The sequence below is a fragment of the Limulus polyphemus genome, unplaced genomic scaffold (genome assembly GCF_000517525.1).
Source record: "Limulus polyphemus unplaced genomic scaffold, Limulus_polyphemus-2.1.2 Scaffold99, whole genome shotgun sequence".
Lineage (NCBI taxonomy): Eukaryota > Metazoa > Arthropoda > Merostomata > Xiphosura > Limulidae > Limulus > Limulus polyphemus.
Genome location: NW_013665709.1, coordinates 824,411 through 838,603, shown reverse-complemented (window position 1 = coordinate 838,603; position 14,193 = coordinate 824,411). Strand labels below are relative to the sequence as shown.

At 32.0% G+C, this 14,193-nt stretch overlaps 1 protein-coding gene across 1 annotated transcript; it reads right to left on the bottom strand.

Annotated features, from left to right (window-relative positions):
* Window positions 1-4,177: 4,177 nt before the first annotated feature.
* Window positions 4,178-8,307, bottom strand: LOC106469887 (engulfment and cell motility protein 1-like). Its single transcript, XM_013930410.2, has one exon. It carries the CDS (start codon window positions 7,794-7,796, stop codon window positions 5,649-5,651), a length of 2,148 nt encoding a protein of 715 aa, XP_013785864.1. The 5' UTR covers window positions 7,797-8,307; the 3' UTR covers window positions 4,178-5,648.
* Between the last annotated feature and the right edge of the window lie 5,886 nt (window positions 8,308-14,193).

Genomic DNA, 14,193 nt, shown 5'->3' with positions numbered 1-14,193 from the left:
CAAATCTGAAGAAGAAATCACTAATAGCCGAAGCTACAGTTGTAGCTTCCTAATTTGGTATTGCATACGCCTCAGGCCACTGGGTGAAATAATCCATCACCACACAAATGTACTTGTTTCTAGCACGAGTTTGGGGCAGAGGACCTCTAATAATAATGCTAAAGAAACTAATTCTATTTCATAAATTGTTTTCACATGAAGATATTGATGTCAAACATGCATTGATAACAGTGGTGAATATTTTTATTAATATCTATATGGTAACTTATAAGCCTGATTCTCCAAGTTTTTTCTTCTTTAATTCTGAGGGCAGCTGACTGAAACATAAATTTACGACTTGAAAAGGTCAAACCATTATTCAGATTAGGCAGTTTTATTTCTCCAATGGGTAATAAATCTGTGGAACAAATTAGTGGAATCTATATTAATATAGGATGCAGCTTGACATGAATTTCAGAAAAGGGTTTTTTTGAATACTTGAGAGATCAGGACTGAATTTTGTGACTAACTTCCTGTTTGTTGAACTTCAGGACTTTGATGAGCCTAAACTTGCAAAAAGGTTCCTTGAACATCATAATTTATATGTATTTACAGTAAATGATCATGCAAACACAGCTTGATCAAAGAAAAGTTTGTTGTGTTATTTAGTTTTTAATTCCTTTGGTGCATGTTTGGGAGGGGGGTTCACTATAGCCCAACTATGTATAATTACTATTACTTTGTTTCTAATTGTGTAAACCTAGATAAGACATTGTATTATACCTTTGTAATGTTACTTTTAGGCTTTAATAACTTTTTCTTATACCCTGCATACTATGGTTATATTGATATATGTTATTGCTATTATATTTGTTAATATTTATCATGTAATTTATTCATGTATTGCATGATACTATATTTTAATATTACCTTTTTTTCTTTATTTAAGCACACTTAATTTAAAAATTAAAGACTACACTTTCACTCCTAGTCTTATTAATTTAAAACGTAATAGAGTTAACCTTAAAGTTAAAATAATTCTATTATTATCTTCTATAATTAATATTACTATTATTAACCTTACTAATACTACATCATTAGAACATTACTTAATAGTAATACAGTACTATTACTAGTATTACTACAAGTTATAACTTAGTACAACTTATAACATTATAACTACATAATCATATAGTTTTCACAGTTCGGTAGACCAACTTGACTGATTAAACTAATCACATCCAATCAAACAAAAAAGTATATATTATGTTTTACCAGATATAACATAAAGTCTTGGAACAACATGGGAACAACATGGTCCATCTCAGCTGTTCCATCCTCAAAACTAAACTATTAATAAATAAATTACAAAAACAAAATCTTAATGCCAGCCCTTATAATAAAATATAGTTATCAATCTTTCTCTTAAATTCACTTAAATTTAATGCTTCCACAACATCAGATGACAACTGATTCCAAAGGCCAACCACCCTGTTAGTAAAATAAAACTGTCTTAGCTGAAGATGACTCCTCCCCTGCCAAAATTTATATCAGTCCCCTAGTTCTACTATTCTGACTGTTAAGTATGAAAAAAGATGATACATCAACACTATCAATTCTCTTTACAATCTTAAACACCTCAATCAGATCAGAGATTTCAACCCCTTCATCCCAGGCACCATTCTAGTAACCCTTCTCTGAACCCTTTCCAACAATTCAACGTCTTTCCTAAGGTAAGGAGCCCAAGACTGAACACAATATTCCAAATGTGGCCTAACCAGTGACCTATACAATGAAATTATAAACGCTTTAGACTTGTATTCAATATTTTTTGTATACACAACCTAAAATCTTATATGCCCCACAACTAGCAACAGCACACTGCTTGGATGGCTTTAGAGACTGATCAACTACTACACCAAGATCCCTTTCGTTCATGACCAAATGGGTTTTAATTATAATAAATGCAAGATAATGCATGTGGGTTATCATAATTTGAATTATAAGTATAATTTGGATGGGAATAACCTTAACAGTCAGGATACAACTGCAATAACTCATGCAACAGCATAAGTGAATTATACATGGATAGTATTGCGATAAAAACATGGGGTAAATAGTTTGGCTTATCAACTGAATTCTAAATCAGTTGAATTGGCCTAAGCAGGTACCAGAAGATTGGAAGCTAGTTATGTCACTCCTCTTTTCAAGGGAGATGATAAAAATTGTTCCAGTAATTATAGACCCATTAGTCTTGCATCAGTTATGGTAAAAGTTTTGGAAAGTGTGATTAAAAGATGCTTTTCAAAGCCACATAACAAAGTTCAGAATTTTATTGGATAGTCAATGTGGTTTTGCTAAGGAAAACTCTTGTCTTGCATATCTTTTGACATTCTTTGAAAAGGTTACTGCTTATGTAGATGAGGGTAAGGGTGTAGATTTGTTGTATCTGAATTTTTAGAAAACCTTGGACAAGGTGCCACATAAAGGGCTTGTAAAAGATTTATCTGTGTAGGTGTGGGGTCTAAGTTAGCAAATTGGATAGAAGAGTGGCTGGATGGAGGAATGCAGAGGGTTGTTACAAATGGAGTTCAGTCAAACTGGATGTTACAAGTGGGAAACCTAGAGCTCAGTCTTAGGACCTTTGCTCTTTTTGATTTACATCAATGACATAGATGAAGGAATGGTTAATAAATTGCTTAAATTTGCAGATGATGTTAAGGTCTTGGATGTTGTTAGCTGAGAAGAGGATGCTGCTAATTTACAAAAGGATTTAGATCATTCAGTGAGTTGGTCAAATAAATGGTCAGATACAAAAGACTGTTTAGTGCAGATCTATTAATTAATGTATTTTGTGTTTATAATCCATTGATGTCGAGGCTAGGGAAATTTCTAGAAGGCCTAGTGATAGACATATAAATAGCTGTGACCAGAAGAGTAGAAAGAGAATAAAAGTAAAGTCATGTGAAAGAGAAGTTTGGTCAGAAAAAAGTTTTAAAAAATATAAAGTTAACTGTTGTGAGAGTGAATGGCCTAACAGTTGATATGTTAAATTGAGATTAACAGGTTGAAAAAATAAGGAAAATAATATGTTTTGTCAAATGAGTTCTGAACTAAATGAACCCACCTATGTGGACTTAGAAAAAAGGCAGACGATTATTAGAACTACGAAGAACAGACTATTGGAAGTTCAATATCCAATTCTTAACCTCCTGCAAAACCACTGGGGAAATATTATCTGGCCCTGGTGCCTTATCATTCTTTAAACTTCCCAATTTTTTTTTAACAAGCAACAGTATATTATCTTATTCAAAACGGGTTTAGAGGAGGGTTACTAGGATGATTCCTTATTTTAAGAGGTAAGAGATAATCTTAGTAGGTTTATAAGATTATTCAGAGAGATCAATAAGGTAAACACACAACTCCTTTGTGCTGTATTTTAAAGCCATTATGTCACAAATTTAAGCTTTGTAAAAGCAGGCTAGACTTATTTATTTTTCTAATATGGTAATTGGCTTATGGAATGGGTTACCAACAACAGTGATTTAGGTTTTTACCTTGAAAGAGCTTAAAAGGGGAATGATTGATTTCCTGAAAAATAAAAGGTGAATTTCAAATTGTACTTTTCTCAAACATTGGTGTGCAACAACAGCCTTGTCTTTAAGGACCAAATCATCCATTGTTGTTCATATGTTATATTAAGATACATTAAGCTGACATACGAAGAGTTGTACTTACCTTTTTTTACTGGCTTTATTTCAAATGTTTGATAATATAAAACAAAAATTAATTTGTAAATGAAAAAAAACAAAACAACTACCTAAACTAATTTTTAAAAAACAAATAAAAATGCATTATTTTCAATTTAGTGTACCAAATTATATTACAAGCATCTCATTTTTGGATGAAACTATAAGTCCAATAACATTTTGGTTGTAAATACTGACTGTAATGTTTATAAAATATCTAATTTACTTTCATGATGTTAGAAAAACACATGGGTTCAAGAAGTCTTGATAGAGATGAATAAAAACCCTATAACCCAAGCACTTTCAAAAGCTCTTGAGTTATAGGGTTTTTATTCATTTATTTTTAATTTACTTGTACTGAATGAGAAACTATGTTTTATGCAAGTCAGAAAAAGAATATACAGATATGAAATGAAAAATATATTTCTTCAGAAGTTTACACAGCCACCTCCAGTAGTTTATTTCTTTATTAATCACATTTTACATAAATACATTTCCAGTGACTAAAATACAAAACTACATTTACATACAGCTATGAGGAATGCTTTGCTCTGCATCTTAATAGCTTGTGAGCACACAAAAGTGTGTGTGTATATATATATATATATTCAAGTAGCCACATAATATATATTTGAAAATTACTAGTACTGCTAACCATTTATTCTTCAGGGAGAATTCTTACGAAAATATTCCAAAGTTACATAAGCCTAAAACATTCAGAAACCATGTACAGAATGTAACTATGAAATAACTTCCCTGTAGATAATGTCTAGCATACAAACATTAATAAATTCATACACTGTACCACTCTGGAGCTGGTTTTGACAGGAGCAGTTGCTGACATAAAATAGATTATAAAGCAAATGAATATTAATCAAGACTAATTGGACATGTTTCTTTTTTTGTTTAAGGTTTGTTTAAATATTTTGACTTATCAATAAATGTTGTAAACATTCAATAACATAAAGATGTATGTATTCAGAACACCTAAACTGAAATGAATACAAATAATTACTTGGTTTTCTAAGTAAATATGTATATATATAATTTTAATTTCATCTTTTGTCATGTTAGAAATAAAAATATTATTCAAAAGCTAATAAAACATATAAGACAGATCCAGATGAACAGAATTTAGCAAACTTTTAAATATACTTGTTTATATTCAAATTTTACTTCTGTCTTACTCTCAACACACAAACAGAAGTGAATTTAGTTCCAATATACATGCAGTTTGCTTTAATTTACACAAGTTTTACAAAACACATTTTGCAAATAAAGATAACTACATTTATTTAAGCCTTTTTAAACACTTATTTTTCCAATTCATATACTAAAAGTTGCTTGACTTAATAATTACATTTATCACCAACAACTTTAGCAGAACCCAGTACTTATAATAAATAATATTACTATTGCTATTAAAATATACCTTCCATATACTGTTTCAAAAATTTTTTTTCAACTTAAAAAGTTCAACATCAGCCATAATGGAAATCAACTTACATGTCAAATTTATTTATACTATTAAGTGAACTACCATAGTTTATCTTAAAATTGAATTTTTTTTAAAACAATACAGTAAGCAAATTGAATTAACCATCATGTTAAATCGATTTCCCTTAGAAATTGATACCACTTCAATCAGAACACAAAGCACTATAAAATTATATTGATTAAAATAACTAACAACAGGGAAAACATTTAAACATATTGTTACATTTACAGAGCAATGTCAATTTCAAATGTCATTCAGAAGCCATAATTTAGTGTCTTTTTTTTTATATATGGCAATCAACAATTATGAAATATATTTCTAGTATAATAAATGTTTGCATTAACATTTACATGATTTCCTTTTTTTCAAAAGATCTAGAAAATACACAATATCTCCTGCTATAGCTACATTTACAATTAAAATTACTTAAACTCATAGCAAAAATCATAGTTTGGTGGATCTTTTGGAATGGGAGGGGGATTTTCAGGAATGGTAACACCTTCTGTGTCCAGCAAACGCAGTTTGATGTCCATACTAAGAAGAATTTCCAAGTCATTTTTCATCTCCTTGCTAGACATTTGATTACCTAATAAAGCATTGATCCCATCAGTCCAATAGTCAAAAACTTTTTCATTAGGTGCTACAAAGTTTAGTGGTTCCTGGTCAGAATCTGGAATCAGTGAGAAGGCAAGAGAAACAGTTGACTTGTTCTTTTTGACATCTTTCATGTGAGCACAATCTTTTCCTGTTACCAAAGCTTTAATCTCTACCACTGGCAACTTGTGTGCAAGTTCATCTATTGATGGTATTGTGTTTTCCTCACAATTCCCATAATGAAATAACTTATGGTTTGGACTCAAACGACAGTACCAAAACTTGTCCTTCACACGCTGTCCTTTACTTGAATATTTGGTAAACATTGTACCTTCACATAAATATTGCAAGCGTTGCTGCTGAATCAGATCCATGATTTCTGGAGTGATCTGTTCACGAAGTTCAACAATAGGCTTAGCCTGAGACTCCCACTCTTCCTTGTTTGCACGATCTTGTTGCCAGAGGTTCATAATTTCACTATATGGCAACAATGCCAATTTGTTCCTAAACTTATCTAATGTTGTCGGTGTAGGATCAGTGTTTAATGCTTGAGTAATCTGTTCTTTTACAACACTCAAAACTTGTACGAAGTCAGCAACGGTGGCTCGCATCTCCTTCCAAGTCTTATTCAATAAAGTAATACAGATACAGAAAAATTCTTCAAAGGGATGATCACAAGTGCAGAACATTGGGTAAAAAGTTTTTCCTTGTTCAGAGGGAGGCTCACCTATTTTCAAAACCTCACACAAAAGCTTTGTGAGTTCAATACTACTTCGTGCAAAAGGGCATTCATGCTCATCTGCTCTGCAGGAACTTTCCAACACTACTTTAGTGTAATTTTCTGTCTGGTTTCGAGCAAAATAAATCATATTGTCTAAAGCTAAGAAACCAGGAGGTGTTTCTGTAAAATCTTCAGCTGGATTGACATTGTTTTTAAATCCAAGCTTTTTGTAATCTTTAGAGTAGCCACCTCCCTTACGATTTGGAGGATTACTTGGATCAGTATCAGGTTCAAATGCAAGTTTTCTTAAATCTAGGATTTTATCTCTTGCATCAGGGTCTTGAGGGTCAATTTTTGTCAACATTCTCTCCTCTAGCATATTAAACAGCAAAGTCTGAAGAACATAGAGTTGATGAGCCATTTCTGCTCCACAATGCTGTACCTGAATCGTACCTGTAATGATGCTTCTAACTTTACGAGATGACATGGTTTCAGCTATTTGTTTTCTCTTTGTTCCATCAGCTTTCATAAAAAGGGCATTGATAAGTGCAATGACATTCTGCTTTATTTCAGGATTTGTAGATTGAAGGTGAATGATGAGATTGGATAATGTTACTTCCTGCTCTACCAACTGATACTTGCCAGAATTATTTACAAGAGCCTCAAGAATAGCGAGAGATGCCTGAAGGATCTGAGGAAAGCTAGCTGAAGTTGGACTGTTTACTTGATTTGCAACTTTTCCAATAAACTTTGGCTCCAATATATCCCAGGAAACTATTCCATGATCCATAAGCTCTTCAAATGATTGAAGAGTCAATGCTAAATGTGTTCCTGTATATGAACCACTTTCGACCATGCTAATTAACAACTGGTTTCCTTGTTTGTTAATGAATTCAAGTGCAAAGGTGTAATCTTTGGAGAGTTTTAAAAGCTTTCCAAGTGCTATTTTCTTTTCATCCAAAGTTCCATAATTTAACTTCTCGAGAATTTCTTGAGCAGTTTTCATTGGAGAAGCTGTTAGTTGTAAAACACTGCCATTTTTTATTTCATTTCTGTTTTTTTCTGTTATATAATTTTGTGCATTTTCTTCAAATTGTAATGCATACTGCTCTGGTTCCGACAAACTCCAAGTGTTACATATTTCTTGAATAATAGCAGTAAGTGGCCGCTTCTGATTAAATTCAAGCAGCTGAGGAACTTGAAACTCCATCTGCACGGCAATTTTAACAATGTGTGCATCCTTGATAACTGGCATTTTTTATTATTACAATTATGAATGATTTTTAATATTAAAATTTGACGTCCAAACAAATCAATTTATTTGCTTCAAATATAATGTCACATCAAATAGCACACCTTTCAACAATACCCTATTGAAAAGATATATATATGTATATAGTTATAAAAGAGAGATATTAAACTTCCTTTTCATTTTGGCCAAGATTAAACCTCAAACTGAATCAAAGTTATGTCTACGATAAGTTCTTCGTACATATGTTCAAACATCAAAATTTCAATAATTGAATAACTCAATAAACCAAGAGGGCCACAACGGCACAAGTTCAAAAGGTCGTGGTTATTCTTCGGAACAACACTTATACGTGCAAGAGACTGTGCGTTTTTTACTCTTAGAATAAAAACCTTTAACAAGTTAATGACAACAGTTTGAAACAAATAAACACATAATATAAAAAGACAGCAACAATTTGCTTTCGCTAATCATACACGCTTAGGCCTAAAACTTACCCGAAAACATCTCAACAACAAATAAATGGGCGTGGTTTGGTACTTCTCTCTAGTGGTAAATTTATAACCTAATTTAAATAAATTTAATAAAATATATTTACTCTATTTTTCTTCTTTGTTGCAACAACATATATTTATAAATATACGTTTTATTTAATGAATTTACGATTCACAAGTTAGGCCTTTAAAATTAAATGTGAATATAGCAATGAAAATAATTATGGAAGCACATCAGTAATACACATAAAAGATTCGTAAACAAAGCGGAACGGCAACTGGATGGTGAATTCATTAATTGTATAGAAACATTAGAACTGTTACGTCTCTGCTCGTTAGTTAATTTCACGTATAATTTCTTTCCAATGAAACTTTAGCGATACAAGTTTTTTCTTAAGTAAAACTAGTTTATTCTTTCTCAATACAACTTTGCAATACACTTAATTTCCACAGTCATGCGATAACTTAAACAAACGCTATATTTCACAACGAGCGAACGATTCACGCGCTTGGCTCAATTGTCGTCTGTATCTCTGTCTGCAATTCAATTACATTGTTGCCGTCACTTCTTGGCCGTCTTATATACAAGAATACCGCATATCTAGTAAACGCTCGATGCTTCAGGAAGGGACATGAACGTTCTAGAAGCTCATGATATGTTACCAGGGTCACGTGACTTCCGCTGTCGTAACAGTATTATATCAACAATGTGAAATAAATCACTGATTATATAATTATAATTTATAGGTCTATAAGGCGTTACAATAAAGTTACATATTGCCGATGCTAAAGGTCACTATCACAGTCTGTGTTTTTGCTTATACGTTCGGCTTTATAAATAACAGATTTTTAAAACGTCATAACTTATGGGTATGCATTTAACACTCAAATGAAGTTTTAACTACCCGTATGGCTGAAAGGAAAATCTTGTTATGTGAGGCATACGATTGGCAGTAAACATATCACTAGCTGTATTTGTGTTTGTTTATCCAACACAGGCTAAAATCAAACACGTGTATGATCGGACTCTTTCAAGAAGGAAGACTTGAAGAAAGCAGGATCGCTAGTGTGAGACATTTCAGAATTGATACCATACTATCAGTTTTCAAATAGTCTAAAAAGTAATGAAAACCTCAGAGAGACCGATTTCATTTGGCCATGTTGTCAGAACTTCCAGTTGAACCAACTAACTGCAAACAAAGCTAAATGATTGTAAATGTCTGTTAAAATATTCCAAGCTAGATTCTTTTAAAGCTGTAGGATGAAGAAAGACCTAATTTAATTGTTTTTCTCATAAATTAATTTATGTTTAAGTATATCTAATTATTTGCTTCGTCTTAGGAAAACTATTAGATATCAATTGTTATGAAAATAGTGAAATATATTTTAAAACGAAAAATAAAACAAATTGCTAAACACAACAAAACTACAAATACTGTTGTTTAGGAATGCTGATGAGATAGAAAATCAATGGGAAAGGTTGAGGTTATTACATAATTTGTGACCCATTCTATTAAGCTTAAAATTGAAATATACAGTTTAAGACTGATAATAATTTAATAAATTATTTTGATTTGCATTTTTTTCTGGTCCAGTCAGAAGTACCAGATGTTGATCCCATCTGTGAGCACTGCCCACCAAAGAGCATTGAAGAGAAGATGGAAGCAGCTCAGAAGTGCATAGAAGAATTGGAAAAGCAAGTGATAAAGTATTAACTAGAGCATTTGAACTAGAATGATAATGCTTTACAATAGTTCACAATTTCAAAGCATTTTACACTGCTTTTGCCTCCTATTTTGCAAAAATGGTCAAATAGATACATGTTCAAAGACTGAAAATGAGTCAGCAGTAGAATGGACTACTGATGCATGTTTCTAGATAAAATGTAATTAGGCTCACTTGATCAGGATCTGCAGATGAATTAGATATTAACAAATCCACATTCAATAGGAACACAATTTCATGGGCATATTTCCTTTACTGTATTTTAGGATCCCAGCTTTTGTGGTACAGTAGGATTTAGGTACAGGATCACATGCTTCAGCATTCAAGGAACACATATCCCAGAATCATAGTTATCTTAGACTGTACTGAATCCTTATCAAGTTTATAAGTGAATTCTGAATTATTTTCTAATTACAAGGGAGCAACTACCTTTAAAGGTTTGATTTGTATCACACCAGTTTGTTTTATTATTAATCTGTATTTTGGATGTATATATATGACAAACATATTACTAGAATATCTGATATTTTGGATATGTTAGAGCCAGGTAAAGAAGTCATGACTGGCAAAGGAACTTATTGCTAACTTGAGAGTTCATGTTAAAAGAGCCATATGACAATTTAGAAAATTTTGTTTTGATTCTGTGTTGTTGTTAAATGTAGCTGACACAGTTAATCAGTTATGGTCATTATGTTATTTGCTAACAAATTTCCAAGGTTCTTTGATGAAAAGCAGGAGTTTAGAAAAATACAGAATCTATCGTGGATAATTTTTGACAATAAATATGGATCTTTGGTATCTGGATCATAGACTCTATGATATGGCGAGCACCTTAAATGCTGATGGACTGATAAATCTTATGGCATAGGTGTTTTTAATTAATGAAGGTGTTTGCATGAATCTGAACTGGTTCATGTTCTAGGTCATATTTAATCTACTTGGGTTGAAAGGTCTTCCTGCTTTGTAGCTGTAAAGACAAAGGTTCAAAATTTGCTTTCCTACTACACATACATTTGAATTTAGAAGCTGTAATTCAGTTTTGCCTTAAATGTGCCAGTTAACATTGTTGCTTTCACCACAAATTTCAGTGTAAAAATCTAGTGGTTATATAGTGTGAATTTCTAGTCCCAAGTATATACTGTTACTTTTAAAATTAAAAGAAAAATTTCCAAATCTTGGTATTTGAAGGAAGTTAAAAGGAGGAGCAGTGTTGCATCAAGGATGTTTGATATTAATTACCAGTATATGAAGTTGATAAACTTCTGATCATTTGGTAGTAAAGGAAGCTGCCTCGTAGCACATCTCAAAAAATGGTCTGCATAAAATGACATATCACTGGAAGATGGCAACTAATGCTGTAGATATTGTGGGTTTGGGGGAATGTCATCCATCAAATATTTGATCGAGGTAGATCTTTCTCAACAGGTGCTTCAAAAAATTATATAAAGTTGATGAAACCTAGATTTTAACATTGCCTTTTTTCTTTGATTAAGTCCATGTTAACTTCTCTTTGGACTTCTGCATGAATATTTTTGTAACTGGCTTGAGTGTAAGGCCTTAGTGTCTTGATGGTATATGCCACATTTGAAAAATGGGAACAACATAGAGAAAAAGCTAATGTTTTGTAACCAGATATTAAACTTTTGGGCATCTCCATTATTTACTGATTTGACCTGAATTATGTGATTTATTACAAAATGTCAAACTCTCATTACATAATTAATCAACACACAGTCCTAAGACAATCAAGTGATATGATCGGTTTTTGTCTCAGTGTGTTAAAATGTTGTACATATTCCTATCCAAACAATGTACAATTATAAAAAATAAATAGTTAGAAATATTAGAGTACATAAAATTGTTTATCTGTTATACCCGTGTAAATGATATTTTTGTTACTACCTATGGTACAGTGTTTACAGCACTTGACTTGCAATCTGCGGGTTGTGGATTCAAATCCACGTCACACCAAACATGCTTGCCCTTTCAGCCGTGGGGGCATTATAATGTGTCAGTCAATCCCACTATTCGTTGGTAAAAGAGTAGCCCAAGAGTTGGCGGTTGATGGTGATGACTAGCTACCTTCTAGTCTTTCACTGCTTAATTAGGGATGGCTAGTGCAGATAGCCTTCATGTAGCTTTGTGCAAAATTCAAAAACAAAACAGTGTTTAGATTTGATTTTGTATATTGTTGTAACTGGTATAAGGCAGGAATGATGTGGTGGCTTAATCCTTTCACAGCTGCACATGAGCATTAACCCTGCTTATCTCAAAATGTACATATAAATACATAAAAAAAATTCTTCTGTTTATATACACATGTATATATACATATTTGTACATGTATTCCTTCCAATGTTGCTTGTTTGAATGAGAATTTCTTAGCAGATAGATTAACCTATTCTGTTATGTGAATGCTGTTCCTTTTAGCAATGATATTAAGGAGATTGATCTAACGTTTTTGTGTTGAAATTGTATTGAGAATTTATTATATCAATTGAAGAACCTTGAAAGAAAGGCTGCTGCTGCCTTGGGTGTCCAAATTTGTTTGTTTATATAAGTCGATTTGTTGATCATTAGAATTTTTGTAGTTCTTTTGAGTTTGGGTTACATTCAAGGCTAGTTTGCAAACTTTGCTTAGTTATTCAAAGGCTATTTGTATGTCGGTTATATGAAATAAAAATGGCATAATGGCAAAGTTTAACCTTTTTTTAAGAAATGCTTTGATGTTCGTTTGGGAAAGTGTTAGGTAAGTTTGATGGTGAATTTGTCATTTAATTAATTTTTGTGTATATTTTTTAATTTCCTCTTTAGTTACTTGAGTATGGAAGCCCATTATACTAATGTAATAATAGGCAAACAATGATTTATAAACATTATGATTATAAATTATTGTAGGCCTCCTTATCATTCTTGTTTAGTTTTTGTTTGTGATTCAAGTTATGTTTGTAAATGTGGCTATTGATGATTTGACAATAACGATTGAAATCTTTTGTTGAACAGATTCTTGCTAGATTAATGATTGTGTGATTTCTCATTGTTTGGTTTTTTTTTATATTTTGGTTTGGGGAAAAAAGTCCTTATCTTGTAAAACCATTTTATTTCATTAATTTTGATGAATTTTTACCATCAAGCCATCATTTCCATACTCTAATTATATCAAAATACTATTACTCTACAAGGTACATATTGTTATGCCTCTGGTCGTTCGTTTGTTAATTTTCTGTAAAAATTCTTTCCGAAGAAACTTTAGAGATACAAGTCCTTTCTTAAATAAAACTAGGTTATTCTTTCTCAATACAACTTTGCAATACACTTAATTTCCACAGTTATGCTATAACTCAAACAAATGCTATAATTCACAATGAACGATTCACGCACTTGACTCAATTGTCCGTCTCTATCTCTGTCTGCAATTCAATTCCATTTGATTAGTCTCACGTTAACCGGTGCACTTATATACAGGAACAGAGGGCACCTAGCACATACTGGATTAATCGTTATGTTCCCAGATCTTTCGAGAATATCATGGCGTGTTACCAGAGTCATGTGACTACCTCTGTCATAACAATATAATACAATATGTATATTAATTCATACTTGAATAGTTGTAGTTGTTCATTTTTCTTATGTGACCAGTACAGTTGGAGCTGATACACCAGTGACTGGCAGTCTTCTGATACTGAAAATAAGCCAAAGTAATAAACAACTCCAGACAAATAACATCATTTTTCACATTTTTTTTACATGGGAGCTACAGGACTTGGCAAAGTATACATCTTACCCATTTTGAAGAAACTTCAGGCTTAGCTGAACTCATTCATCCTGATTATGTAAAGGTATTTAACAAACTTAACACACACATTCTATAACATAACGTTTTGGGACAACTTGGGACCTGTTGGTCCATCTGGGCTGTTCCATTCTCTAAACTAAATTAAAATAATTAAAAACATTATTATAATTAAAATCTTAAAGCCAGCCCTTATCATTCATATACTTTTCAAGCCTTTTTTAAATTTACTTAAATTTACTGCCTCTACAATGTGCAAACCATGTGCATTTTTTATTTGCTCATAATAACTGTTCCCAGGCTTACTGTAGAATTTAACATTTGTTACGTCTCCGTGTGTTAATTAATTTTCCGTAACTTCGTTTCAACGAAACTTTAACGACACAAGTCT